Genomic DNA, 25,308 nt, shown 5'->3' with positions numbered 1-25,308 from the left:
AATGCGTATTACTCCAGTGCTGCACAAGATCACATCATCTGAAAATAATACAACCAGTTCAGTTCAGTTGTTACTTATTAGGCAGAGGTCTGGTAGAAAAGGTTGCTGTACCATTAGGGCAGCATTCTTCTCTGCTGCTTTGATTACACTCTGAAACCTCTTCCTGTTGTCCTCAGTGCAGGCCCCGTGCTGTGATAGTTAAACCAGCAGGCTCTCAATACTAGAGTGGTAGAAGGTCTTCAGCAGTTCGGTGTCCATACCGTTCTTCCTGAGGACCCTCCTGGAAGGACACTGTGATGTTGGTCCTCCTCACTGTCGGGCCCATGTCTGGACCGCTGGAAATTACAGTAAAATACACCCTGACATACATTTAAGAGTGGATATGTTAGACCGTGTAATGTAAGGTTGTATTTTGCTAATTTGAAAACAGCCAAAAGCTTGCAAGTGGAATATCATTGTCTTGGTTTTAATGTGCTGAAACAAAACAACTGTATGCATGTCTGTGTGGTGTGTGAATAACTAATGGAACTAACACCTCCAAATGCACAATTCAGGAAACAAATAAGTACTCAGTAAACAAGAGTGCAAACACAATGTCATTTATTCCGACCACATAACACATCTCAACAGAACTATTTAACTAACTTAAACAAGTAACAACAAGAACCATATATAACCATTAACGCAAACAATGACCAAATATGGACAAAAGAAAATTAAAAAAATCAATCACGAATAGTGTCTTTGAGTAACTGAACAGTCTCCTCCATGCCTGTCATTTCAAACATTTTTGTAACAAAGTCTGCATCCCGGCACTTTGGGCAGCTGGGTTCATGGGCCACCCATTGATCAATGCACACCTGGCAACCTATCAGGCCACGGCAGCATGAGCTTGCCACAGGGTTCCTCATTGGATCTGCAAGATGCATGAAAATTGTTTGTAAGAACAATTAGTTGTTCATGATTAGCAGCTTCATGTCAGTTTATTCACTTAAAGAGGAAATATGCCGGAGGTCCGGAATAGCTGACATAATTAATTACATGACCTGACAGATTAGGAGTGAGAATGGAGGCTCTCTGTCGAAATTAACCTATCCCCATAATTATAAACAATAGATTTAGGGATGTCCCCGATTTCATTAATTTTGGGGGATTGGTTATCGGCGGATCAGTACATGTGAAACCGATCTTACTGTCTTCTTCTCTGTAAAGAAAAGTTCAAGATTTGAGCCGATAGCTCCGGTATTTCTTCAGGACGTAGAGAAGCCAAGCTAAGCTAAGGTGTTTGTGTTGGAATCTCAGTGTCAAATCGTATTATCGAGTTGTATCACATGAGCTGAAAGATCCAATTGTAAAGCTTCTTGCGGTGACGTGCTGTGTCAAAGATCTTTAGTTGTCGAGATGCTTCACTCCTCTGTCTGTGAGTCGTCTCCATGAATGAAACTTTGTTATGAACGCAATAATTGACGTCTAAGGACTAATATATCAATGGAATAGTATGGAATTTTACACAGTGCTGTAATTTATGCTACTATTACCCTTGTTACTTGTTTTTGTGCAACTTTTTTTCATTGTATATTAGAAAAATACACTGCAAAGGGTAAAATATTTGATGGAGCTCATAGCAGATAAAAACTGCCTCTAAGAATGGCATGAGAAACAGTGAGCAAATGGGACAATTTTGACATTTGTATTATAGTTGCAAGTTATATTTTTAAAGATAACTTTTTTATCAGCAATAACACAAGACGTACCGGACGATAAATCCCCCCAAAAATGCCCCCTGGAGTCCAAAGGGTTAACAAAGGTCCACCGGAAAAACATGTCTTCAATTTGGCAGCATTATGTGGTGAAAAATCGGAATCGGCAAAAATCGGTATCGGTAGATCAAATTTTTTAAAGATCTGTGATCGGCCAGAAAACTGCATTCGGTCTACCCCTAAATAGATTAGTAGGTACATTCCCTATGATTATCAGTGTTTTTTGTTTTTTAATTTGTGGGGCAGCGATGTGAGCTTCTCAACACACAATGATAATTGAAGGAAATTAACCAACTCATACAACTTAGGGATTATTAAATGCTTAACTATGCCTTATATGTGTTACCTTACACACCTCTGCATATGACGCATTTGAATGTGGCCTTGACTGATGCCACCTCCTCATCCGTCAAGGCTATTGTGCTAACTTTATTGGCCCTGGCAAATTGTCCGAGGTCTTGGAGGGCTTTGGTGATTGCTGGCAGCTGTTCTGCTGCCAGGACCAGCTCCTCCATGTTTGTGATGTGGCTCTCCTCTGTGACACTGGTGGAAGGCAAAACAAATTTGCAAATGAGAAAAGGTCCCTGCGGTTCTCCAATTTTAACTTGTTGACACTGTAGTTAGTCATGAGTAGATAAGCAAGCAGCTTAGTACTTAGATTACTTGCTTGGCCTTGCAATTTAAATAGTTGTTAGCTAGTTAAAAGGATAACATATTTTACCATATATATTTAAAGAATGAAAAATATAAAAGAAAAATAAAAAAATAACATTGTAACACTGTCATCCATATATCTATCTCCATTGAGCATGAAAAATCATATTTAAAAACACTTCTTACCCACTCCTCCTCTTCTTCCTCCTTTGCAGCTCCTCAAAGTCCAGTTGTGGGACAGCAACAACCTTCCTGGCATTTTGTCTCCAGAAGGCTAGGCCTGAAGCAAAGATACAACGCTGATTATTTTGCTGAAGGAGGATAATGTCTACTGGTGTTTCTTTACCAGTTTAATAAGCATGTTAAATGTTGTTTTGTCAATAAAATAAGTTTTAGTTTAAGACTTTCCATGTATGAATAAGCATGAGGCTTTCTGAACTTATGGCTTTAATGGGCTGTCCTGTGGCAGACAGATGTCAGCAAATTCACAGAAGAGCTTGAACCTTGACCCCACCCCATGTCAATGATTTATAAGCAAGGAAAAGAAGTAGAGTAACATTCAGAAGTTAAAGTTTGTTACAAAACAAAGCAATGTTAGCAACACAAAATACACTATTGCGATTAGTCTATGTTACTGATTACTGTTTAGTAATTATGAGTGGTATTTGACGCTTATGGAATAAGAATAAGATATTTGCTCTAACAGGTGATTGGTATCACCCAACAGATGAGGTTACATCACTTACCTCTTGAAAAAGAGTTGAAGCTTGCCTGAATAAAACATTTAATTTCATCAAAGGATCGAGTGAACAAGGCATTCTGCCAAAGGTAAACAACTTAACATACCATTAGTCCCACTAGACTCCACTAACTTGTTCCCATGTCCATCGCATAGAACAATGTCCATATCGCTCCTCAGCTCCCTCCTCACTTTTTCAGACATTGCTGGAATTGTGGCATCAGCCAGGCTGAACTCCACAATGAGTGAGGCACCATCTATCGTCAGGCTGCCTCTTTCCACCCTTCCAAGTAATATATTCCTTCCAATGCAAAGACAAAGAGGGGAGAGGTACATAAGATTTGGCGATGATTAGAACTTTTGTGCATGTTATGCATGAGAGTTTTTAATCACCATTTCTTGTTTATTTTCTGTTAATAAACCATGACAAAGAAGGTTATTTGGTCTCATACCTGGTGAAAAGTTTGGCAGGACGTGGGGTAGGGGGCCCAGCATGTCCGGTGGATGTAGATGGTCTTGTCATAAAGGTGAAGGCTGGCTGTCTTGCAGGAGGAACTGTGACAATTAATCTTTTTTTTTTCATGAGATTTATGATGTTAGGTGACTATCAAAACCAACTCACGAGTTACCAAGAGGCTGACCAAGGGAATAAAAGCTATTTTCTGGACAAACTTCCATAGGCTAAGGCTTAAAACACAAACAGTGAAAAACCCACAAAAACCTTTAAAAACATCCAAAACAACAGTGCAAGCCAGCAAGCACGTGTGCTTCAGCAAAAAGTAGGAGCTGGTTTGATGATCAAGCATGTTTTTTTTTTAACTCCTCTAGCTTCCTGGAGATGAATATGGTGTCTGTACCTGCATGAAGTTTGCCCCCCATCCTCAATAAAATATAGTTTCTATTGTTTGTGCAGCATTTGCACTAGTTTATGCTGAAAAAAATTAGCGTTTGTCTTGTTTTAGAATTTATGGTATTGCAAGTTTACTATTGACACTGTGATATGTGTTTTGATGTAACATTGCTATGACTGTGACACCAACCACTCGTGATCACAGTTACAATTTAATTTGTGTTTTTATTACGGATGATCCCATCTCTATAAACGCCTACTTAAATTAAATATGAAATTGTAAGTGTAATAGCTGTAATTTGCCAGCAGAGGGAGTTTCTCCCAAAATGAGCGCTGGGTGTGTTGGCTTGCTGGGAGCTGCCTCTTTCTCATACCAGAACCTACCTCCTGCAGACTGCAGCTCGTGTGTTTTTGTAGTTTCCTTCCTGCAAAAATACCGGGCCCACCTGAGGGCTTGCAGCCTCCCATTGTAGTCAACATGAACTTAAAATGGTCTCTTTCCAAAGTACTGCAAAAATTTGCATTTTTCATTGCACTTCACCTGCTGATGTAAAATCACGAGTTTACGAGTGGTATCTAAGGCGAACACTGATAATGCATTGATATCAAATGGCCATTACAATCACAAACTTAAAATAAGTACACGGTTTATATAAATGGGACTGTCAGTAATAAAAACATTAATGCAACTGCAGTTGTGATCACGAGTGGTCGATGTCACAATCATGCTACATCAAACACACGTCAAAGTGTCAAGGGCAGCCCACAGAGAGAAAGTTATATGAGTTTATGCAATACTGGAAAAAACTGAACCAGCACAAATGATAATTTTTCAGCATAATCCAGCACAAACGAATGAGACCACTTTAGGCTCAGTTGGAAAATGGGAAGCTGCATGACCTCAAATTCACTTTTCAAAGAGTGTTAAATATCTCGAAATCTAAAGCAGCACCAACAATCACTTTTTCAACACAAACCAGCGCAAATGCAGCACAAAACTGCGTACTATTGAGACTATTTTCATCAAGTTTTATTGAGGATGGGGGCCCAACTTCACACAGGTTGTCTTTGTTCCTCTAAGATTGTAAATATAATGTACAATTTAGATGTGGACCAAACAATTGTCAATGCTATCTTAACTGTAGTAGAAAAAGTAGCCTACCATTTCTCACCCATTTTAGAAACACAGAACCAATAATGAATCAATTACAATTCAATTAATTTGTATAGCGACAATTCATAACAAAGTCATCTCAAGGCGCATCAATAACAGATAATAGCAGATAAATCAGTTACAATAATCATATGCTTTGGCCTTACCAGGAACCGCTTCAGACCGCTCCTCATCCCCACAGACCTCACATCGATGTAAGTCATCATCATCGATGTAGCCTGTGGTGCTGGGCAGTAGGACATCACCACCGTCCTTTATTAGATAAATTGTGGATGGGATCAGCTAAGGGAGAATGGAAGACAATGACTTTCAAAAGTTTGATACACTGTTATGCATCCACACAGTCCCACTTCAAACTTTGTTTTCTTCTCCTTCATTCCTAAAAGAACAACATGTCACTGTCCAGCCAGATCTTAATGTTATATTTTCCAAGTTGGCATATTGTCATGAACTATGGCTGGTATCACATAACATTGGTCTGTAATGCTTCCATCCAATGTTCTGTCCTGTTATTAGTCTTTAATTTAATGTGTTGCAGATTTTGTTTTTTTCTGACATGGTTTATATCAGTGCTTCTCAAACTTTTTAGATCCAGTGCCCTCTAGCTATTATCCAGACCTCCTTCCTCTCCCACCACAGATATACTGTATAAAAGTGGGATGAAATGAGACAAGATCACAGTATGAGGTAATTGAAAACATCAGGTAAGAATCTGATTTAGGATGACAAAGAGACCTTGCTGGGTCTGAGCTGGAATGATCTTATTTGTGCTGTTTCGGAAAAAGAAATGAATGAAAGAATGATAACATGTGGAAAACTAATATCTGCTGTTTAAATGTAGTTTTAGAGTTTTACCTGAATATCTAATGCCAGAGCAAACATATAAAGTTTTGGATTGCATCCGCCATGTGCCATCCCACCACAACAACCAAACTTTATTTTCCCTCACATTTTGTTACAAAGCCAAAAACTGCAGACACAAAGCCATAAATGGAGCATATTAACTGTTGTTATGGAAGAGTTTTAGTTAGAACATTAAAAGTTTCCCTCTGATTGAACATAACTCTACCACGTTATTGTTAAACACCATCATGTAATTACAGCAACTGTAATGAGAAAAATAAGAATTACCTTAAAAATCCGGGAAATGTTGTCCAGTGTCAGGTCCATGTGCCGAACATTAACACTGCGGGTCCCACGCCACAAAGTCACTCTTCCGAGATCCATATCCATATCCAGAACCAGAGAGAGGAATTAAGAGCAATGCTATTCGTTTCACACCGTCTGCCTTGCAGAAACGAATGCTTTGCCCGCTCAAATTTGTGACATGTCAAACGGGTATTAGTAGTCCTTAATAGGCCTACGTATCACGCACATTCACCCGCTCAAATTCGAAGTTGCTCCCGCGTATACTCACACAGAGATGGCTCTTGATGCACACCTAGATTTAATCAAAACTATGATGTCAAATGGCAAAACTTACAATGAAATTTCCAATACGTTGGTTTCAATGGGTTTGGAGAAAGGCGCGTCGGTCCCGAGTATAAAGAAATTCTGCGCAAGTCGGAACCTAAAAAAAAATAGACTGGTGTCAAAGTGTCAGTTGGAGGGCGCAGTTGTGGATGCAATTCAAGAGGTAAACGGCCTTCATATGATAATAAGTTTGAACATTGCTCACTGCCAGGTAGAGCAGCGGCGCTGCCTGTAGTAGGCCTACATAAACAGCAATTGATAGCATCATATTTAATTTAATGGTTGTAAACTGCCTATTCACAAACGGGATAGCCTGATTTGAAGACTGACATTTTTGTCATGCATTACTCTTCAGATCATGATGGCAACACAAATAACTGCATATTGGTGCTGGGTGGCCAGCTCTTGGCCACAGTGGCACTACACAATGAACGGATTTGTCACCCGTGTTCTGCTGAAAAAAGCACCTGTACGCATGCCGAGAAAAACTTGCTCCGCTAGAAGCCCAGTAACATGTTAGGGCTGGACAATTAATCGAATTTTAATCATGATTACAATCATGCCTTCTAACAATTATAAAAACACTGTAATCGAAGAAAAATCATTAATGTCACATGTATAACAGGAACACATATAGACTGGCTATTCATTTTTTTATTACCATTATTATTTTAATATATTATTTTACTCCTTTACTTATTTCAAATTTATTTGCAGTTGTTTCTTTAAAAAGTTATATTTGAGGTTGAGCTTTGGTGGTTCAATAAACACTTATTAAAATCAATAAATAATCGTGTACATTAATCGTGATTTCAATATCAATCAGAAGAATTGTGATTATTATTTTTTCCATAATCGTCCAGTCTACTACTGGTCTAACCACAGCCAATGTATCTTTATGATACTATAACATTTTATGTGTCCAAACCTCAGCTTGTGTGTGTGTTTGTGTTTAATACCTTTTATTCTTTTTTAGACAGGGCCGACTTATGGTCGGAGGTTGATGAAGGGATACCTCCATAGCAAAGGCATCCATGCCTCAGAAATGAGAGTTGCAGCTGCACTGAAGGCTGTTCAGCCTCCTTACCACGAGACTCGTTGCCAAGTGAGTATGCACTTAAAACTTCTTTGTGTTGTAGCCTATTTTAAGTTCAACGGTAAATGCAAATGCATTTCACATGTGTGACAATAAATCAGCCAGTGAAAAGGTCTGGATTTCCCTTTCTCATGTTTTTAAAAGTCTGTGCCCTACTGGGACTACTTTACTCGGAATGCACCAGGCCTCTTGTAGTTCTGTTGTGTCGTAATTGTTTTAAGTTTCATTTTTGGCCTGACCGCATGAGCCTAGCAGCCTAGCAGCTACACCGCAGAAATTGCCATTTGTGTTATATGCTGCATTAATCCTGTGTGTCTGAGTTCCGTGTGCGTTCGTACTTGACAAACCACACACACCAACAACCATACAAATACATCTATGCAGGAAACAAATCATCTGCACCTCCTGAACCTTCAGTAAATCTGGCTGAACTGTACTGATGGAGTTTGCCTTTTCCTTCTGACCGAGGACGATTCAGTTGACGCGCAATCCCGAATCAGTTAAACGCATACAATCCCAAAAACATGTTCTTCTAGTTGATGTTAGTGCTTTTCAATAAATGGCTCAATTTTTGTGAGATATGAAATTTTATCCATTTACAGCTTGCCTACAAACAGTTTATTGCCCCATTTCTATCTTTTAAGTCAAATATCCCTTTCAGTTACATTGAAACCATTGTCAATCTTTTCTCTAGGGCTTGAGGAATCTCAATCCCATGCCGTATCAAGCGGCATATTTTGGTCAAAAGCTTCACATGGACCAAAATGAAAAGATGGCCATGTATGGGGTGACATATGTGGTGGCCATAGATGGCTATAGCAGCAAGATTGTGGCCTACTCCATCATGCCTGTAAAAAACAATCTTGTTATATATGATGAAGTGTACAGGTGAGTTGATATGTGGATTATATATGTACAAAGCTGTGTGATTTCTGATGAAAAATGTTTTACTGATGAAAGTTTTTAACAACTGCCCTTCAAGTGAAGTTTAAGTTGAAGAAAGTTTGATAGTGTTTTGGCTTACAGTTGTATAGGAAAGAATAAGAGCCAGCTTGGACTGGACTGATCAAAACAATGTGCAGCTCATAGCAATAAAAATGAAAAGTCTTTACCCTGTTGGCTTTTTATTATATGTTTTGTAGTATTATTATTATTAATTTTTCTAATGCAGCATGACATGATTAAGGGATGAGAAAAAATTTTTGAATGTATTTGGGTAGTAGTAAATATAAAATTATACATTGTAATTATCCACAGCCAACTGATGAGTCCATTCAAATATAAAATATGTCATTAATTTGTGATAGGGTGTGCAATTTGAATGAAATGGTTACGTTTTTTTGAGCTTTTATTTCTCTTTTCATTGATTGAAAAGGAATGCTGTTGTGACCTATGGCCTTTGGGATCAGCTGAGGGTGGATCACGGAGGAGAATTCTATCTCTCACTCTATATCCAGGAAAAACTGTCAGGGTACAGGTTTCGGCAAGACAGGGAACCATGCCAGCAGACAGCATCAACAAGGGTATTTAAAAGCTTTTCAAAATATAATTTTTCTCAACATGAAATATGTGTGTATGGGTATGTATTTTTCACAACAGAATTGAACAGAACAGAACTTATTGATGTTTTTGAATTCCCTTCTGCTCTACATTTTCACAGAACCACAGGATCGAACGTGTGTGGCCAGAGGTGAACAACAGGGTCACCTATCCACTGAAGGCAGCCCTGGTTCACCTGGTGGACCAAGAGCTTATTGATATGGACGACAGCACAGTCCGATACTGTGTGTCAAACCTGACCTGTCAGGTAGCCAGGATCGGAATCCAACGCTTTATTGATGCTTGGAATTCTCACACAGTTTCAGGTATTTCTTCAATTTTATGAGTTGTCACCGCGACACAAAAATAAGTTCCCATACCTGGGAGGTTGTTATGAGAATAACTTCCCCCTCAGCAGCACCTGGTATTGCCTGCTGCTTTCTCTGTTCCCACTGAACATTTTCAAGTTCAAAATGTTACCGTAAACGATGTGTAAATACAGCTCATCTTAAAAGCATTTTAAAAGAGTCCCTCAATTATTACACATTTTGTTTTATAGACTTAATTTGATAATAAGTTTAATTTTTTCATCATAACTCAACACAAATTAAAGGATTTTAAAGGATTTTAAAAATATAATCATTAGATTTACATAAGAACTGACAAACTAGCTCATTTATTGTTTTTTGGCTGCAAATCAGCACATAATGATTTCCTTCTTGATGACACATTCACATGAATTTGATATTACATAAGTTAAGCACCTGACAACACTTTACTGTTGGTGTTACAGTTGCCTGTCAGGCCAAATCAGACATACATGGACACAAACAGTTTATTTCTGTGTAATGTCAGTAGACTTTAGCATTACTGATACTGGGATGGGGACAGTTTGTTACAGTACAGTACAGCAGAGTGTGTCTCAATACCAAGAGAAACATACTGTACACTGATTCAACATTGTCTTTCATAAGGAAGAGGGATTCCAAATGTCCTGGCTGAAGGTGGATGTCAGGTGAAGCTGTCAGAACAACATCTGCCAGGTTCAGCAGAGGCTGCTGATCTCTACCTGCAGGAGAGGGGGGCAAACCTGACCAGAGAGTCAATATTTGGCACCAATCCCTTTCAGTCTCTGGAAGACCAGCAAAATGCAGAACAGCAGTTCAACATTGCATACCCAGACTTGGGGAGTCTGTTTAACAGTGCCGTGAACCAACAGCATCGCCCCTTCCAGGAAGCTGTAATGGAGCTGATCTCTGTTTTGCGGAGACAACAAGTCTAGAGGGGAATATGTGTTTAATTTTCTTTTGTCCATATTTGGTCATTGTTTGCGTTAATGGTTATATATGGTTCTTGTTGTTACTTGTTTAAGTTAGTTAAATAGTTCTGTTGAGATGTGTTATGTGGTCGGAATAAATGACATTGTGTTTGCACTCTTGTTTACTGAGTACTTATTTGTTTCCTGAATTGTGCATTTGGAGGTGTTAGTTCCATTAGTTATTCACACACCACACAGACATGCATACAGTTGTTTTGTTTCAGCACATTAAAACCAAGACAATGATATTCCACTTGCAAGCTTTTGGCTGTTTTCAAATTAGCAAAATACAACCTTACATTACACGGTCTAACATATCCACTCTTAAATGTATGTCAGGGTGTATTTTACTGTAATTTCCAGCGGTCCAGACATGGGCCCGACAGTGAGGAGGACCAACATCACAGTGTCCTTCCAGGAGGGTCCTCAGGAAGAACGGTATGGACACCGAACTGCTGAAGACCTTCTACCACTCTAGTATTGAGAGCCTGCTGGTTTAACTATCACAGCACGGGGCCTGCACTGAGGACAACAGGAAGAGGTTTCAGAGTGTAATCAAAGCAGCAGAGAAGAATGCTGCCCTAATGGTACAGCAACCTTTTCTACCAGACCTCTGCCTAATAAGTAACAACTGAACTGAACTGGTTGTATTATTTTCAGATGATGTGATCTTGTGCAGCACTGGAGTAATACGCATTTAAAAGGTTAACATCTGTGTGCCAAGATATAGACAAAGGAGGAAAGAACAGTACTAATTTAGCCCAGTTCTCACTGTTATTCTGTACTTCCAGTGAAAGTAGGCTCTGCTTGTAGAGTAAGGACACCTCTCATGAAGAGTGATACAGCCACTGATTGTAAAAACCTCACATTGCTGTAATTAGAGGGATAAAAATAACAGTAATAGTTTGCCAGGGTTTGTGGGTGATTCGCTAAGATTGCTTGCGCCAAGGTCACAACTAGCAAGATGGAGATGGAGGTATTATTGGAAGAGAAATATTGGAAAATTGAAAATCCATAGATGAAAGTATCTCCGCACAGCCAAAAAAGTCGCTAGTTAATCAGGACATGGATAAGCAGTTGCTGTGTTGTGCCAACATGGTCTGACATCATGAGGTGCGTCTTCTGTGACCATACAGTGAGGTAAACCATGACAGCGCTGAATCAGGAGTAACGCTGGTCATTTATGTCCCGGTGCAAGGGATCAAAGTTGGGGTACATAGCTTTCAATACCAGCTGGTCTCGAGCGACTTGGAGATGGGAACGGCACACAGGAAGTAGAGGAGGGAGAGCTGAGCGCTTGGTGAGCTCTCCATCCAGGTCAGGAGCGCACTGCAAACATCAGAGTTTAAAAGTAAAAATAGAAAGACAAAATACATGTCTGATTTAATAACCGCTGATCAAAGCGTTGAATATTCAGTTTCATTTATATAAACTCAGGTTGATTCACGGTTTCCCTTTGATGTGTTGATTATTGATACATTTAAGAATGAACTAAATGACTGCACCAAACATCTGACTGATACACCTCTGAACTCCTGCAGATGGCTGCCTCCGCTCTCACCCAGAGGGTGCAGCCTCGCGCCTGCCTTTAAAAAGTGTTAAATCAAGGCGCAGAAATAGCGGCCGCACATTTACAGTAGTATTCAAATAGTGCGTGCAGAGCTGTCTCATCCCAGTCATCATTGCACGTTCTGGCTGAAATGTCCATAATGCAGATTCTCTCCAGGCAAACGTGCAAATCAGGTGTATAGTATTGTAAGGCGCAATCCATTTGTCATTTTAGATCAGCGACTTTTGCTGTGATGTCAGGTAGTTTTGATACCCGCAAACCAGATCCGGTCCAGATCCTGGAAAGTTGTTTTCGTGAACAATGACGAAATTATTTCATTGACGACCCATGACGAGACGCGTGCGCGAGTTAGGAGACGAGACTAGAGAAAATGTTTGAGGAACTGTCAGACATTTAGATTCGGAGATTTCAGCCTGTTGCTGTAATCTGTCAAAAGCTGCAGCCGCTCCTTGTTTGGACACGCCCACCACCTGGATGCACTACACACCTGCTGTCACACATAAACACGCGCGCTCACACACACACGTACACTGTTGAGTTTATTCATTGATGCAATGATGAGTGAATTCGTAGCTTCAACAAAGGGGTTCGTTGGTGGGAAACGGCGAGATGATGCTTAACATCCATCAGAAAGAAAAACACAACGCGTTGTAGAGGGAGGTGCCAATAAATGTGCCAGCATACAGCAACGAAGGTCTGTAGGCTACTGTGGTCTATGTAAAGTTAAAATAGTTAAACGCACTTAACAGCTTCGTTATTGAGGCACGCAGATTTGCTGCTTTGATCCGGTTTATTGTGTGATTGATGACATGCGTAATGGAATGTAGGCTACATAGTTGTGGAACATTAAACAAGGCAAACTGTAATTCAACTTGACAAATGAGTGCGTGGCAAACTGGACAAACTGAAGCGGTCAACAAAACTACGGCTGACCAGCTCTCCTCTCTCTGGCAAACCAGCGCCAGAGCCCCCCATCACCATGGCAACCAAAAAAAAACAATCCATAAAACCATTGATCACTATCCATGACGACTTATATGGCTCCTACACAGATAGAATAATGATTAAACATCTCGTTCTGGCAAACAACCAGCTGTTTGCACGCTACTTTTGTTCTGAAGTGTTAACACTCTCCTTCCGCTTCCGGTCTGCCAGCCGTCACTATCTCGAATAAGAAACAAAAAAAACGAAACAAGGAATTTGCAAAAACCAAATTTCGGCCGTTATTTGATTTGGATCTTTTCGTTTTTTCGTTTTATTGGGCCGAAAGCAAAAACCGTTTTTCCGTTTTTGGTTTAAAACGAAAAAAAGAAAAGGGGGCGCTGTTTCTGTTATTTCGTTTTTTGGTTTTGTCAGAAATTGCAAAAAAACGATGAGGAATAGTGGATGGAGAGAAAAAGTCTACCCGGTTAACCTTTGAGCTTTCTTCCTCTGTCCCCACGAGAAGTCACAAGACAAACTCGTATAATTTCACGGATAACAGTTCTAACGGTAAGCGGGCGGGAAGACTGAGTGTTTCGGGGGTGATTTGCAGGGAACGTGTTAAACTGAAGAAAAAGACGTGACTGTAGTGGGTGCTTGCACTGGTGCTTGGTGCTGTTGAATTTTGGAGCTTCACTTTCTTCCACAGCTTTTTTTTTTTTTGTACCCCTCGCTTGTTCGGGTTGCATTGAAGGTTGAATACTGCTATGATCTGGAAGTGCTATCCTTTTAAATAGAGGGAGGATAGATGAGCGGCATGTAACTGGTGTTTTAGAGCATATTTAGCTGCTTCTGTAAAAATCAGTCCACGTTCAGGACAAAACAAGAGACACATCATGTCTGTCTACTTCAACCCAGGGTCAGACTCGGGAGTAAATGGGTGAGAGAAACACATTTGTTTGACTATTTTTTTGTTGCATTGTGTGTGTACGTGTGTGTGTCAATGTTTTGTTTTGTTTTTTTCTCATTTAGAGCAGCCTGAGATCATAAAACAAACAAACAAACAAAAAAACAAAGATCTTTTTTATTTGCTTTTCAGAAACATTGCGAAGATGGAAGATGCAAAAGTGAAGATTGATGATGGAAAGGAAGGGACTATGGTTGCAGACACGATGTACCAGTAAGCCTCTGGTGGTCAGTTCTGCATTAAAAAGACTTTTTTCATTTAATAAAAATCCTGACTCCTCTTTTCTATCTTTGCAGCAATATTCGGAAAAAGATAACCCCGTATGTCATGTCCTTTGGGTTTCGGTGAGTCTGCTTTTGTGAACTGGTAGTGAATGTTCTGGCTGGTTTGGGTTCGGCCAAGTTTATCTTCATGTATGTGTCTTATTGTCTACAGCATATTTGGAGTGGTACTGATCATCGTGGACTTTGTCCTTGTCATTGTGGACCTTTCACTGCCAGCGAGGAGCAGAGATGTTGGAAATGCTTTAGAAGCCATATCTCTCACCATCTCCTTCTTCTTCCTTGCTGATGTTCTCTTGCGGGTCTATGTGGAAGGGTGAGCAGGGAAGAAAGTGGACTTGCATGCAGTAAAGCTAATCTGGTTAATAACAAATTATGAAAATACTGACATTGAAGCTTGTAATCTTCAGTATTTGTCTTGACATATCACTGTGCAGCTGCTTTTTGTGTGCATGTGGGGACAGGAAATGTTAGAGAAAGTGATGCAAACATTCCCAGTGTCCTGTGTCAGCAGAAACATAGCGATATTTGTCGTTGAACGGGAAGTTAAGAAGAGGAAGCTTTACAGGAAATGCATTACAAGTTTTGGACTAGTCCTTGGAGATGCCAGTACAGTGTCAGTGAATCAGTTCATTGCCTAAACCAGTTTAATTGTTCTATCCTGTCTTGGCCTTCCTCTAGATTCAAAGTTTACTTCAGCTCAAAGTTGAACATTGTAGATGCCTGTGTGGTTGTAATCACGCTGGTGGTCACCATGATCTACACCTTCAGTGACCTGTCAGGAGCCAGCCTCATCCCCAGGTATGTGTTTTCTCCTGCATTAACAATTACATGCTTAGAATAACAAGTCCATTTGTGTTAACTGAAAGATTTTAATAACTATATTAAACTCAGAAGAACAGGAAATTAATTCAAAATCTGTTAATCCAATTAAAATCTCATTTTACTTTCACTTCTAGTGACCTGTTTGACCTCTGGGGACTAGCTGTGCACAGCTGTATGGTCCCACTCATTTTTTTCTTTGCTTGCACCTGCTTTCTCTCATCCTTAGTAGTCTGTCTAGATTCCATCCAACTATACAGTTGACTATAAAGGACCTTCAAGACTATTTTTACATATTTCTTATTTAACTACAAGGTTTTGCTTGGATTAAAAAACACCTTTTGAACAGTTCTACTGTACTTTCAAATCTGCACTGTTCTTAGCTTCAAAAATGTTATATTAAACTTGAGGCCAAACCATATTGAAATTCATGATACACAATGAGATTATTCTGACTTCTAAAATTTGACCAATATGTAACGTAATCATTTCTTTTATGTTTGCATTATTGCCCTGCAGGATTTACCGTGATCTGTGCACCTGCAGCTCTTAGTAGTTTTCATTTTCCGAATGGCACAATTGTACAGCTGATGCTCTGATAAACTGCAATGCGGTCCATGACTTTATTTGATGCAACAGTGAAAGATGAAAGATGGTGTTTACACAGCATTGGCTTTGGAAATTAAGCATTATTTCACAGAGTAGGACCTTCCATTCTACAGGGTGAATCACTGCAGATGAATTAACCTTTGTTCACAAACTGACCGTGTTATGAATTATATAATATATTACAGTCTTAAACCAAATAATGGTTAAAATATATACTTTTAAATGATTTCTTTACCAGGGTTGTGACATTCCTGCGCTTCTTGAGAATAATTATCCTGGTGAGGGTTTTCAGACTGGCATCTCAAAAGAAAGAGCTGGAGAAAGTCACCAGGAGGATGGTAAGAGGATCCTCCAGGGAGCATACATGACTGACAGATGTGGTTAAACCTGTTGGGGGTATTGCAGTCCTGTAGAAAGTTGTACAGTAAATGCTGGATAACTTTAAGAGCGAGTTTTTACTTTTGTTAGATTTCCGAGAACAAGAGACGTTATCAGAAGGACGGATTTGACCTTGACCTTACGTATGTCACAGGTAGGTGTTACAGCTTTGTGTTTTTTATAAGGTTTTATGTTTTGTAGTTATTTTGCTTGTATTGCATTGCCTTTACTGAATTTGATATGTTGTAGATTGTAAAAAAAAAAGAGAAAACAACAAAAAAACTGTAGAAGAAATGTTCTTATTATTCTGAGGACTTTGTTAACCTCACTCATCCAGACTCTTGATAATTTATTTTTCTACAACAACAACCTTAAAGAAGTGGAACTTTGTTTATATCTATGCCCACCTCCTCAGATCGTGTCATTGCCATGTCTTTCCCTTCCTCTGGTAAGCAGGCCTTCTATAGGAATCCGATCAAGGTAATTCATGTGAATTACAGTCAATTTTAACAAACATAAGTCCATCTTCTCTACTTTTGATAAACAAAAATCTATACTCAGTCACTCGTTCTTTGAAAAAATAAACCGTACTCCCTCATTTCTAGGAGGTTGCAAGGTTTCTGGACACTAAACATGAAGACCATTACAAAGTTTACAACCTGTGCAGTGAGTAGGACTGTCCTGAATTCCTTATTATGTAGAATGACACGGATAATGACAGTGTTGCTTTTGCTTCCAGGTGAGAAAGGCTACGACCCCCAGTTTTTCCATTACAGTGTTGAACGGGTATTCATTGATGACCACAATGTCCCCATATTGGAGTGTGTAACCCTTTCTGATTTATATTTGGCTTAATCATTAACTAATTTTACATTTAAAAGGTCTTTTCTAGATTTGTTTATTGACAACAAAGATCTATATAAAGTATCCTAACCATGTGGAGAAGGAGGATGTATCAGAAACTTGCTCTGTGAGTTGATTGGCAGCTCATCTCAGTGTCTCTGTGCTGGTTTTAGAGACATGCTGAAATACACAGCAAGCGTAAGGGACTGGATGTCTGCTGATCCCAAAAACATCATTGCTATTCACTGTAAAGGAGGAAAAGGTGATGTTTAGTGATTTCTATTCATTTCATTATCTTTGGAAAAATTGTCTGAGTATCTTACTCGTTCATTAATTCTGCTGCTGCCTTTCCCAGGACGCACAGGTACTATGATTTGCACCTGGCTTATAGACAGTGACCAGTTCGAGAGTGCACAGGTACATCTCTGTTAGAGATTTTCTTAAACCAGGGTTAATGTGTAAACCAAGCATTTTGAAACGAGGGCACTTCCTTATGTTAACTTTGTTTTCTACTCCAGGATAGCCTGGAGTATTTCGGTGAGAGGAGGACAGACAAGAGTCAGAGCTCCAAGTTTCAGGGGGTGGAGACTCCTTCCCAAGTAAGAACAGTTCAAATAAGAGGCAGGGCTTCAGTGGAGTTTTTAAAATCACAATAAAACTCAAGTGACAATCCGTTAAAAAAAGGCAAGATTTTTTTAAATAAAAGTCACTGCTTTGGCCCAGAAATGCTTAAACATCCCATATGGTCAGGGAGCACAGCTGGTTGCACCATCCACAAATGTTTAAAACCAGTTTAAAACCAGTCTTGCATAGACAATGCATTTAAAACCAAGATTTAGAAATGCAGCTGTGGTCTATATGCAAGTGGAGTGCTGCACTGAGTACTGTGTGCTTTCTTTTTTTTTTTGTTGTTGTTTTAGTTGTAAAATATATTCTCAGAAAAACTGAAAATATCAAACTTTGCCTGTGTGTGAACCACAGAGCCGGTATGTTGGGTACTATGAGATTATGAAGACCAAGTTTAACAGACAGCTGCCTCCACCTAAAAGCCTCAAAATCAAGAGCATCCGTATCCACTCCATAGCAGGTAAAGCAGCAGCAGCCCAAAGCAGTTTAGATCACGGCTACAGTACACCAGCTGGGGTCCTCTGTATGTAAGTGTTCTGTTCTTGGCGTCCAGGTGTGGGTAAAGGTGACGGCAGCGACTTGAAGGTGAAGATTATTGTGAGGAAAGAGCTGGTTTTCCAGTGTGTGTGTGCCAAACAGGAGAACTGCACAGTAAGTTTCACACACTCCATGTTATACAGTAGTATGAGTAGGTAACTAATCTGATTGTGATTTTTTCAGGTATTTCCTGATGTGGGCAATAATGCAGCAGTCATCAGCCTGCAGAATGGGCCTGTGGTTGAAGGCGATGTGAAGGTTATGTTTGAATCAAGTGCGGTGAGTGCTTTTATGCATTCAATTTACAGGTGTCAGAAAAGCTGGTTTGCACCAGGACTGCTTTTTAAAAGCATTTTTATTATTTTAGGGTCTTCCAAAAGGATATGAAGATGTTCCCTTCTACTTCTGGTTCAACACTTCCTTCATTACAGATAACAAGTATGTATGTTTTGCTCTGATTTAATTATTTCTGTAAGTCATTGATTATGACCTCTCCATTCACTCTATACTATCCCCAGGCTGTTTTTGCCCAGGGAAGAGCTGGACAACCCACACAAACCAAAAACCTGGAGCCTGTACAAGGAGGACTTTGGAGTCACTATGACCTTCTCAGAACCTGAATAAAAAAACAGAATGGCTTGTAGCTGGGCCAGGTGATGAAGATAAATTGATAAACTGAACACTAATGAAAGTGTAATAAAAAAAAAAAACATATATACTTGTGTTGAGCCTAACCATGTCTGCAGAAATGTTCTGATGAGTTTTGGCACTTAAAATAAAATAAAATGTATGAAGGATGTACAAAGAATCACTATTAAACAACTTGTAACCTCCTCTGGTGTACTGTGTCCTATAACTAGGGAAGAACTAGAAAAGCCTTAATACCTTATAAAATATTTGTTTACCTACTACAAGTTCGTAAAAAGAAAAACAGAAGTATTCGTATGTAAGGAACATCTCAGCTAACCAGGACACTATAACTATGAAGCATGTTAAGTGTATGTAGGATATCTTTTAATGATCTAGCTTGTGTGTATTTTTAAGGTACATAAAAAAGGATTAATCTTAATTCTGTCAAACTGGTGGTTTTAAATTACCTTTGCACCAAATGTACATAAATTAATTGAAACTAGTCTAGTTTTAGGCTGAATTACCCTTTGACATCTCTCATGAAGATGATAACTAAAATTAAGCAGAAATTGTACTTTGCAATGACTCTTACTTTCTGTGCAGATATTTTTTTCCCCATTTTCATCTGTGCGAACCTCAGAACCTAACTTGCTCTGGAGTTGGTTGGGTTTCCAGTATCAGCTGCCACAGCCCAGTAAGAAGTGAGCCAGTTTTGTGAAACTGAATATTCAGAGCGGAACTTTTAGTTACCTCCATAAGTCACTAATCCTGTTTCATTGCACAGGTCCCAGAAAACAGGATGAGACAAATGCCACCATTATGCTAATAAGGAGAAATAAACACGCTTCAAGCTACAGCCTTTAGAGTTCTTAATATCACATTATGTTTTCCTATACCTATACAAATGAGCTGGACAAGAATTTCTAATTTCATCTTTTATTCATTTAGCCATACATACAATGTCTTAAATTATTGCTCGTTTCACAAATCACGGTCATGCTACATCATTCTAGGCCCGAATCCAAAAACATTTATGCTTCTCACATCAAGCCCAGACCTGTTCTGACTAATCAAGAGTTAAAGTGCAAACATAAGTAAACTTCAGCGAACACTGACGGCCTTTTAGGTTTAAAGATTTCTTTGTTCAGGCAGATGAAAAAGGTTGACTTTAGTCTCCACAATGGTGGCTCAAATTAAGATCCAAATTTTATGAAGTGCTCCTATTAGTCCCTTGACCATCTTTAAATCTCAGCTAATCATGACACTACAACAGCAACCCAATACATTTTAATGCACTTTCCTTTGTGTCAAAATCTATGAGGAAATGTGAAAAATCTTAAGCTCTGAAGTAGCAAAATAGCCATTAATGATTGACACGTTTGCTCATTCCCTCATTTAAAAAAAAAAAAAAAAAAAAAAGGCACATAAGTACAACAGCCTAAACTTCGGTCTGAGGGCCACCATCCTCCAGGTTCTTTGTTTTCTTTGCTCCAACACACCTAATTCAAATCTAACTGATCCAAACGTTTCTCAACTTCTTCACATTAATGAACCATTAATTTAAGTCAGGTGTGCTGGAGCACAGAAACAACAACCTGCAATATAGAGGCCCTCAAGGACAGGAGTTTGACACCTTTGCCCCACAGTAAATTCTGTGCATTTCAAGTAAACAGAACATCTTTAAAAGGACAATTTCCAGCAGCTTTTACACACAATTGGCATTGCGAAACATTTGGTAAATCCAGGACCAATTACCACAGCCAGGTGCTAACAGACAATAAGGCCTATAACTGAAGACTCTTGACTCAGGCTGGATTTCCAATATCTACAAAAAGATATTTTTGGCTCATATTTGGTCATATTGCTTTTCTCCCACCAGCCTCAGTCCAAACTTTGACAGATTAACAGAGAGTTTTTCTTGCAGCACGAACCAAGCTTCCCCCAAAACCATTGAGGTGGTCACACTTCTCCAGCTCATCATAACGCCCGCTTCGCAGAAAGCAGAGTACTGTAGTCTTGCAGGTCTCTTTGCAGGTCGCCGACACGTGTCCTTTATGTCTGAGGTACCAGAACTTCTGGAAGATGTGGTCATCGCTGATAAAGGCCTGCAACAGCTTATCGTAATCAGCAGGAAACAGACTGGAAAGACCGTAAGCCTCAGTGGCACGATACAGCAGTGTCCATTTGGGGTTCTGTTCTGGTTTACTCTGCGACTCTGGACTGTGGTTTGCCTCTGTGAGGTTCAGGATGTAGGTTTCATGGTCGAGGACCAGCCGAGAGCTGCCAGGGTAATTCCCATCAACATAGTAGACACGGTACCCTGAAAAGTCATATTTTAGATAGAAGTGAGCACAAGTCTCCTAAAATGAAGAGAGATCACTTATAGGTAGTTTATAGACTCACCTGGGTTAAGATTCACATAAGTGGTCACACTGGGGGCAACAAATGCCACTCCTAATGGCCGGGCCATGGTGTCCTCATCAAAAAACATCTGGAATTCATCAAAGTGTGTGTGGCCAAAAAACTGCCCAGTGATTGTACTTTCATATCTGAAAATGGTTTAACAGAGCAAAAAGTGTAATTAAGAACAGAACTGTACCACATTTCTCTAGGAGGCTACGCAAAGGCAAGACAGTGGTGCTGTTAACCATTATGCTTTTCAAAATTTATAGAAAAACACCTAAATACATAGGAAGCATTACAAGAACTCACAAAAAAAAATCTATAACTGCTACTGACTGGCAAGAAAATACTAATTGTATATTATAATTCCTTCCATCACCAAAAATGAGGTGCTAGTCAGTTTTACTGCATTAAATCTTTGGATTCTAAAAGTTCTGCATCCTGAAGCTTAAAATGACCATTACAGATACCTGTTGACAATATGATAGTAGTTCCAGCTCCAGCTGCCAAGACATAGGCCGGGTGGGATGTGACCAATGATGTGTACCTGAATAAAAATGGAGCAAATGACACCATGTTCAAGTTTAAAGCACTAATAAAACTTGTTTTACTGTCTTCAGTAAACAGTAACCAACTGAAACGAAAGCAAGAAACCACAAGATGAAAAAAAAAATCATATCTAGCATGAATCACATGAGCTTCAGCCACCATAAAGCTACACTTTCTGCAAACCGACCTTTTCTCCCTTGTCCTCACTGGTCTGGAGAACACGGACCAGCCACTGCAGCTGGTTAGCAGGATCAGTAGAATTCACCATCAGCCAGAAGTTTTCGTGTGCACAGAAGTTCATGTTGAGAGAGACCACCCTCAGACCAGGCTGAATTTCCACTGTGTAGAATCCTCCATATCTAAAAATTTTGCAATAAGACTAAAGTCAAACTCAACTCAGAGCTTCATGTCACAGCCTTAAAAATAACAAACCTTACAAAATTGAATGCTGCTTTATGATCCAAACCATGCCTAATAATTCCCACTTAAGTGTTCAGTAGTATTTATAGGGTAGCCTGACCGACATGACAATGATGTAATAAAAGTTATTTCAAAAACCTCAAACTCTTCAAAGCTTGCTCTGGCAACCATGGTGCCCATTCTGCCGCCATTGTATCGTAGAGCCAGGCAGAGGATCTGTTGCCATGAACAAAAGGTGGTGGGAAGCTGTTTACTGGTGTACTCTCATGGTTTCCTATAGCAGGGTAAACTGTCACATTAGGTCCCAGGTGTCTGGACAGAAGAGAATAAATATCAGTTTGGATTAGCCAGCTGAAAGATCTCAGAACATAATATCACATTTTATTACCAGTCTATGTACCACAATAGCAATTAATGTCCAATAAATTCAACAAGAACTCTAAAGATTACTTGTGGATGAGCCTGGAGATGACTGTAAGCTCTGACAGCTGTTGACTTCTGGTCTGGGACCACACATTATGTGCTGGTATGTCGCCAGTCCAGTAGACCCAGTCCCAAGGTCCAGTTTTGGCAGCATTTTCAAGGAGGTTCTCCACAGTGTGTAGAGGCAGGTCACACTTGCTATAGGTTCCCCAGTATCTAGCCTCCCGTCGCTTCCAACTGGGTATGCCAGAGTCTTTACGACAACACAGTGGCTCCTTACAGTCTGCAGCACTGCCGGGTTTGTACTCCTGTCAACAAAGAGTTCTTCAGGATGTAAGCCAAACCAGCAAAAATCAGTTTACTGGGCAGTCCAAAACATGTTTGCTACAGTTCTGTAAAGTAGATCAATAATTTCAAGCTTGTGTTTGTTTAGTGCATGACCTAGAGAGCACTCGCACACTCTGCATAAAAATGCAGTTTCATGTAATCTGATAAAAATTTGGTTAAAAAAAAAAAAAAAAAAAAAAAAAAAAAAAAAAACAGATTTTCCTATATTAAACCATGTACCACCACTTAGTGTATGAGGTTGACTTTGATTCACACTCACCTTGTCCCAGTGAATGTCTGTGAGAAACAGGACTCTGCTCTGCGGAGAACCAGGTTTGGGAAGCGAGGGTGATATAACTGGCGGTTTAGGATTTTTTGGCAAAGTGATGTTCCAGGGCGCGTAAATGTCAAATTTGCCGCATGAAGGGCCCACCAACAGGGCACACGCTTCAGTGGGCCAAAGCAACGACTCCTGCAAAGCCCTGATGAAATCATCCCTGAACAGCTCAGTTATTTCTCGACACACCTGCTCATCCGCCAGATGGAGATGGATGCACGCTTCACCTACTGCATACGCCACTCGCTCCTCATTTGTGTCACTCTGATAAAATTAAGAAGCATAAACAGGATGCAAACGTTAGATAAGACTTAGCATATTAAGTCTCAATGACAGGACGTCAAAAACTTTCAACTTACTGCGATAAAAACTAAATTGTTAACTGATGTGAATTATTTAGATTTAACTTGCAAGACCACAACATCCTGTTAAACAATATGGAACAAGACACACTTAAGCATATTATTTACACTTGAATGACGTAACTGTTGGACAATGAGTGCACTTCAGTTCAGCAAAGATCATGTGATCATACAAAACATGGATGTTTGTGCCAAATCAGCACAAAAAGAGACTTTTGGATATGAATCTTTGGGGAAGTAGAAACTTGGCATCACATAGCACATGAACTTTGAAATTGTTTATAACCCTGAACAACAGTACAAACATGATGGGTTTGAAATTATATTAAAATGACAACCTAGTAAACTGTAGCCCTCATAATTTAATACATAGTCTCTATCCTTTATACAAAGAAAAACTACAATTTTAAAGGAGATGTTTACTAAATTAGGGAACTAAAACATTTAGTGGTTGCAAGAGGAACAAGAAAATTGAGCAGACTAGTGAGTTCCATTTTTGATCAAGACCTGTGTTAATTTGAGTCTGCTTTTTGATTTCTGTTTACCATGTATGGTCCTTCTGCATTACACAGAATTTTGATCCATTTGGATTACAAAAAGGGCAAACTGTAAAACTTCATGAACTGAGCTGTGGGCTACACATTTGGTATTGCCTTTTAAAAAATTTAACTAACTCATATGGAGGTTACTTTTTTCAGTTGGCAGGATATTTGCCAGTATTCAAAGCTTCCTCTCGGAATAAGAAACATATTCACTTTACCAGAAGTGCGATATCAAGAATGGTAAAGACAGCTTTGCACAGGGGACAGGAGAGGTTTTTCCAGTTAAAGCGAAGGCCAAAGCGACTGAACTGGTCCACGAACACAGGTCCTGGCTGAACTGGTGGCTGTGCTGGAACACACGACCCAAACAGCGGCAACAAGACGATCAACGAGCAGGTCATCAACCCCAAAGAGGGCAGCGGCGTGGGGTGCCTCATGGTCGTGACAGCAGGTGTCCTCCTAGAGCTATTTGTTGACAGCGTCTCTGAAGGACATACATGCAAACAAGCACAGGAAACAAAAAGCAAGAAGCGTCAAGGAAGTCACACTTCTTCTCGCAATGCTTCAACAGATTAACTTGTTAATACATGACTCACATTACACCTCCAAACAGAAAAGGACCGTTTGTATGAAGCGACTACAGCCTGCTAACAAAGTAGCTAACTAGCTTCTATTCACTGTACCTCAAAACAAACTCAAGTGTCGTCGTCTTCCTTAATGGTCATCGGGAGCGGTAAACAAGAGTCAGTTAGGAGCTTCCAGACAACCCTGCTTCAACTTTTCCATTCAAAGCCGAGCGAAATCTGTCAACAAGCTCGTCTGGATTTATTCTGCCGGACACTGCTTGATCAGACGCCGACTAACTGCTGGAGCGTCTCCTGCTCACGCATTTGTAAAAGTCAGTCAGCTGATTCGTCACGTGGCACTTAGTGTTTATATATTGTTTATTGTTTATATAAATATATACTAACATATTTCAACCATTTCTTTCTTTCAGTTTTGATTAGTATGGCTCAAAGCTTAAGAAAAATTCCCAAATTTTGTATCTCAGAAAATTTTTATAAAATGTTTTTATATTGTCGACTCACTGTGTCAAACTCTTACCAGCTACACCTGCAAAGATTTCCTGAGCCTTTAGTTCTGTCCTCAAGAGCTAC

The 25,308-nt window shown here is 39.6% G+C and overlaps 4 protein-coding genes across 7 annotated transcripts; 2 read left to right on the top strand and 2 right to left on the bottom strand.

Moving 5' to 3' along the window:
* Window positions 1–583: 583 nt before the first annotated feature.
* LOC121654593 lies at window positions 584–6,496 on the bottom strand. Its single transcript, XM_042008804.1, has 8 exons — window positions 6,309–6,496; window positions 5,324–5,459; window positions 3,606–3,708; window positions 3,283–3,454; window positions 3,161–3,233; window positions 2,601–2,694; window positions 2,116–2,303; window positions 584–916 (listed from the first exon to the last, which is right to left on the bottom strand). The coding sequence occupies exons 1-8, from the start codon at window positions 6,408–6,410 to the stop codon at window positions 726–728; spliced, it is 1,059 nt and encodes a 352-aa protein (XP_041864738.1). The 5' UTR covers window positions 6,411–6,496; the 3' UTR covers window positions 584–725.
* On the top strand, window positions 5,454–10,567 carry LOC121654592. Its single transcript, XM_042008803.1, has 6 exons — window positions 5,454–5,864; window positions 7,627–7,755; window positions 8,441–8,634; window positions 9,122–9,269; window positions 9,407–9,611; window positions 10,260–10,567. The coding sequence occupies exons 2-6, from the start codon at window positions 7,654–7,656 to the stop codon at window positions 10,565–10,567; spliced, it is 957 nt and encodes a 318-aa protein (XP_041864737.1). The 5' UTR covers window positions 5,454–5,864; window positions 7,627–7,653.
* A 2,487-nt stretch (window positions 10,568–13,054) lies between these two features.
* tpte (transmembrane phosphatase with tensin homology) lies at window positions 13,055–18,991 on the top strand. 3 transcript variants are annotated; one of them, XM_042008007.1, is made up of 19 exons: window positions 13,055–13,664; window positions 13,941–14,034; window positions 14,194–14,274; window positions 14,358–14,405; window positions 14,497–14,658; window positions 15,024–15,143; window positions 16,012–16,111; window positions 16,242–16,305; window positions 16,567–16,631; window positions 16,757–16,817; window positions 16,891–16,972; window positions 17,168–17,256; window positions 17,350–17,411; window positions 17,513–17,593; window positions 17,976–18,081; window positions 18,175–18,272; window positions 18,342–18,437; window positions 18,526–18,596; window positions 18,677–18,991. In XM_042008007.1, exons 2-19 carry the CDS (start codon window positions 13,991–13,993, stop codon window positions 18,780–18,782), a joined length of 1,536 nt encoding a protein of 511 aa, XP_041863941.1. In that variant the 5' UTR covers window positions 13,055–13,664; window positions 13,941–13,990; the 3' UTR covers window positions 18,783–18,991. The 3 variants fall into 3 exon arrangements, with proteins under 3 accessions (XP_041863941.1, XP_041863939.1, XP_041863942.1); XM_042008005.1 differs by having other exon boundaries at window positions 13,849–14,034; XM_042008008.1 differs by lacking the exon at window positions 13,941–14,034.
* Window positions 18,992–19,708: 717 nt separating this feature from the next.
* smpd1 (sphingomyelin phosphodiesterase 1) lies at window positions 19,709–25,030 on the bottom strand. Of its 2 annotated transcripts, none has more exons than XM_042008305.1 (9): window positions 24,835–25,030; window positions 24,370–24,635; window positions 23,191–23,511; window positions 22,611–22,891; window positions 22,299–22,472; window positions 21,928–22,099; window positions 21,662–21,738; window positions 21,192–21,337; window positions 19,709–21,108 (listed from the first exon to the last, which is right to left on the bottom strand). In XM_042008305.1, exons 2-9 carry the CDS (start codon window positions 24,586–24,588, stop codon window positions 20,690–20,692), a joined length of 1,809 nt encoding a protein of 602 aa, XP_041864239.1. In that variant the 5' UTR covers window positions 24,589–24,635; window positions 24,835–25,030; the 3' UTR covers window positions 19,709–20,689. The 2 variants fall into 2 exon arrangements, with proteins under 2 accessions (XP_041864239.1, XP_041864240.1); XM_042008306.1 differs by lacking the exon at window positions 24,835–25,030 and adding an exon at window positions 24,748–24,827.
* Between the last annotated feature and the right edge of the window lie 278 nt (window positions 25,031–25,308).

The sequence above is a fragment of the Melanotaenia boesemani genome, chromosome 15 (assembly GCF_017639745.1).
Source record: "Melanotaenia boesemani isolate fMelBoe1 chromosome 15, fMelBoe1.pri, whole genome shotgun sequence".
Lineage (NCBI taxonomy): Eukaryota > Metazoa > Chordata > Actinopteri > Atheriniformes > Melanotaeniidae > Melanotaenia > Melanotaenia boesemani.
This window is presented reverse-complemented; position numbering and strand designations above follow the sequence as displayed.

Coding starts and splice junctions, on each gene's coding strand:
- LOC121654592 (XM_042008803.1), top strand. CDS start 7,654: ATGAAGGGATACCTCCATAGCAAAGGCATCCATGCCTCAGAAATGAGA. Junction 9,270..9,406: donor AGCAGACAGCATCAACAAGG/GTATTTAAAAGC, acceptor ACATTTTCACAG/AACCACAGGATCGAACGTGT. Junction 9,612..10,259: donor GAATTCTCACACAGTTTCAG/GTATTTCTTCAA, acceptor GTCTTTCATAAG/GAAGAGGGATTCCAAATGTC.
- tpte (XM_042008007.1), top strand. CDS start 13,991: ATGTCTGTCTACTTCAACCCAGGGTCAGACTCGGGAGTAAATGG. Junction 17,594..17,975: donor GGGTGGAGACTCCTTCCCAA/GTAAGAACAGTT, acceptor TGTGAACCACAG/AGCCGGTATGTTGGGTACTA. Junction 18,273..18,341: donor CCAAACAGGAGAACTGCACA/GTAAGTTTCACA, acceptor TGATTTTTTCAG/GTATTTCCTGATGTGGGCAA.
- smpd1 (XM_042008305.1), bottom strand. CDS start 24,588: ATGAGGCACCCCACGCCGCTGCCCTCTTTGGGGTTGATGACCTGCTCG. Junction 22,100..22,298: donor CAAGCTTTGAAGAGTTTGAG/GTTTTTGAAATA, acceptor CAAAATTTTTAG/ATATGGAGGATTCTACACAG. Junction 21,739..21,927: donor GTGAGGACAAGGGAGAAAAG/GTCGGTTTGCAG, acceptor ATTTTTATTCAG/GTACACATCATTGGTCACAT.
- LOC121654593 (XM_042008804.1), bottom strand. CDS start 6,410: ATGGATATGGATCTCGGAAGAGTGACTTTGTGGCGTGGGACCCGCAGT. Junction 3,455..3,605: donor CCTGCCAAACTTTTCACCAG/GTATGAGACCAA, acceptor TTGCATTGGAAG/GAATATATTACTTGGAAGGG. Junction 3,234..3,282: donor ATGGACATGGGAACAAGTTA/GTGGAGTCTAGT, acceptor TACCTTTGGCAG/AATGCCTTGTTCACTCGATC.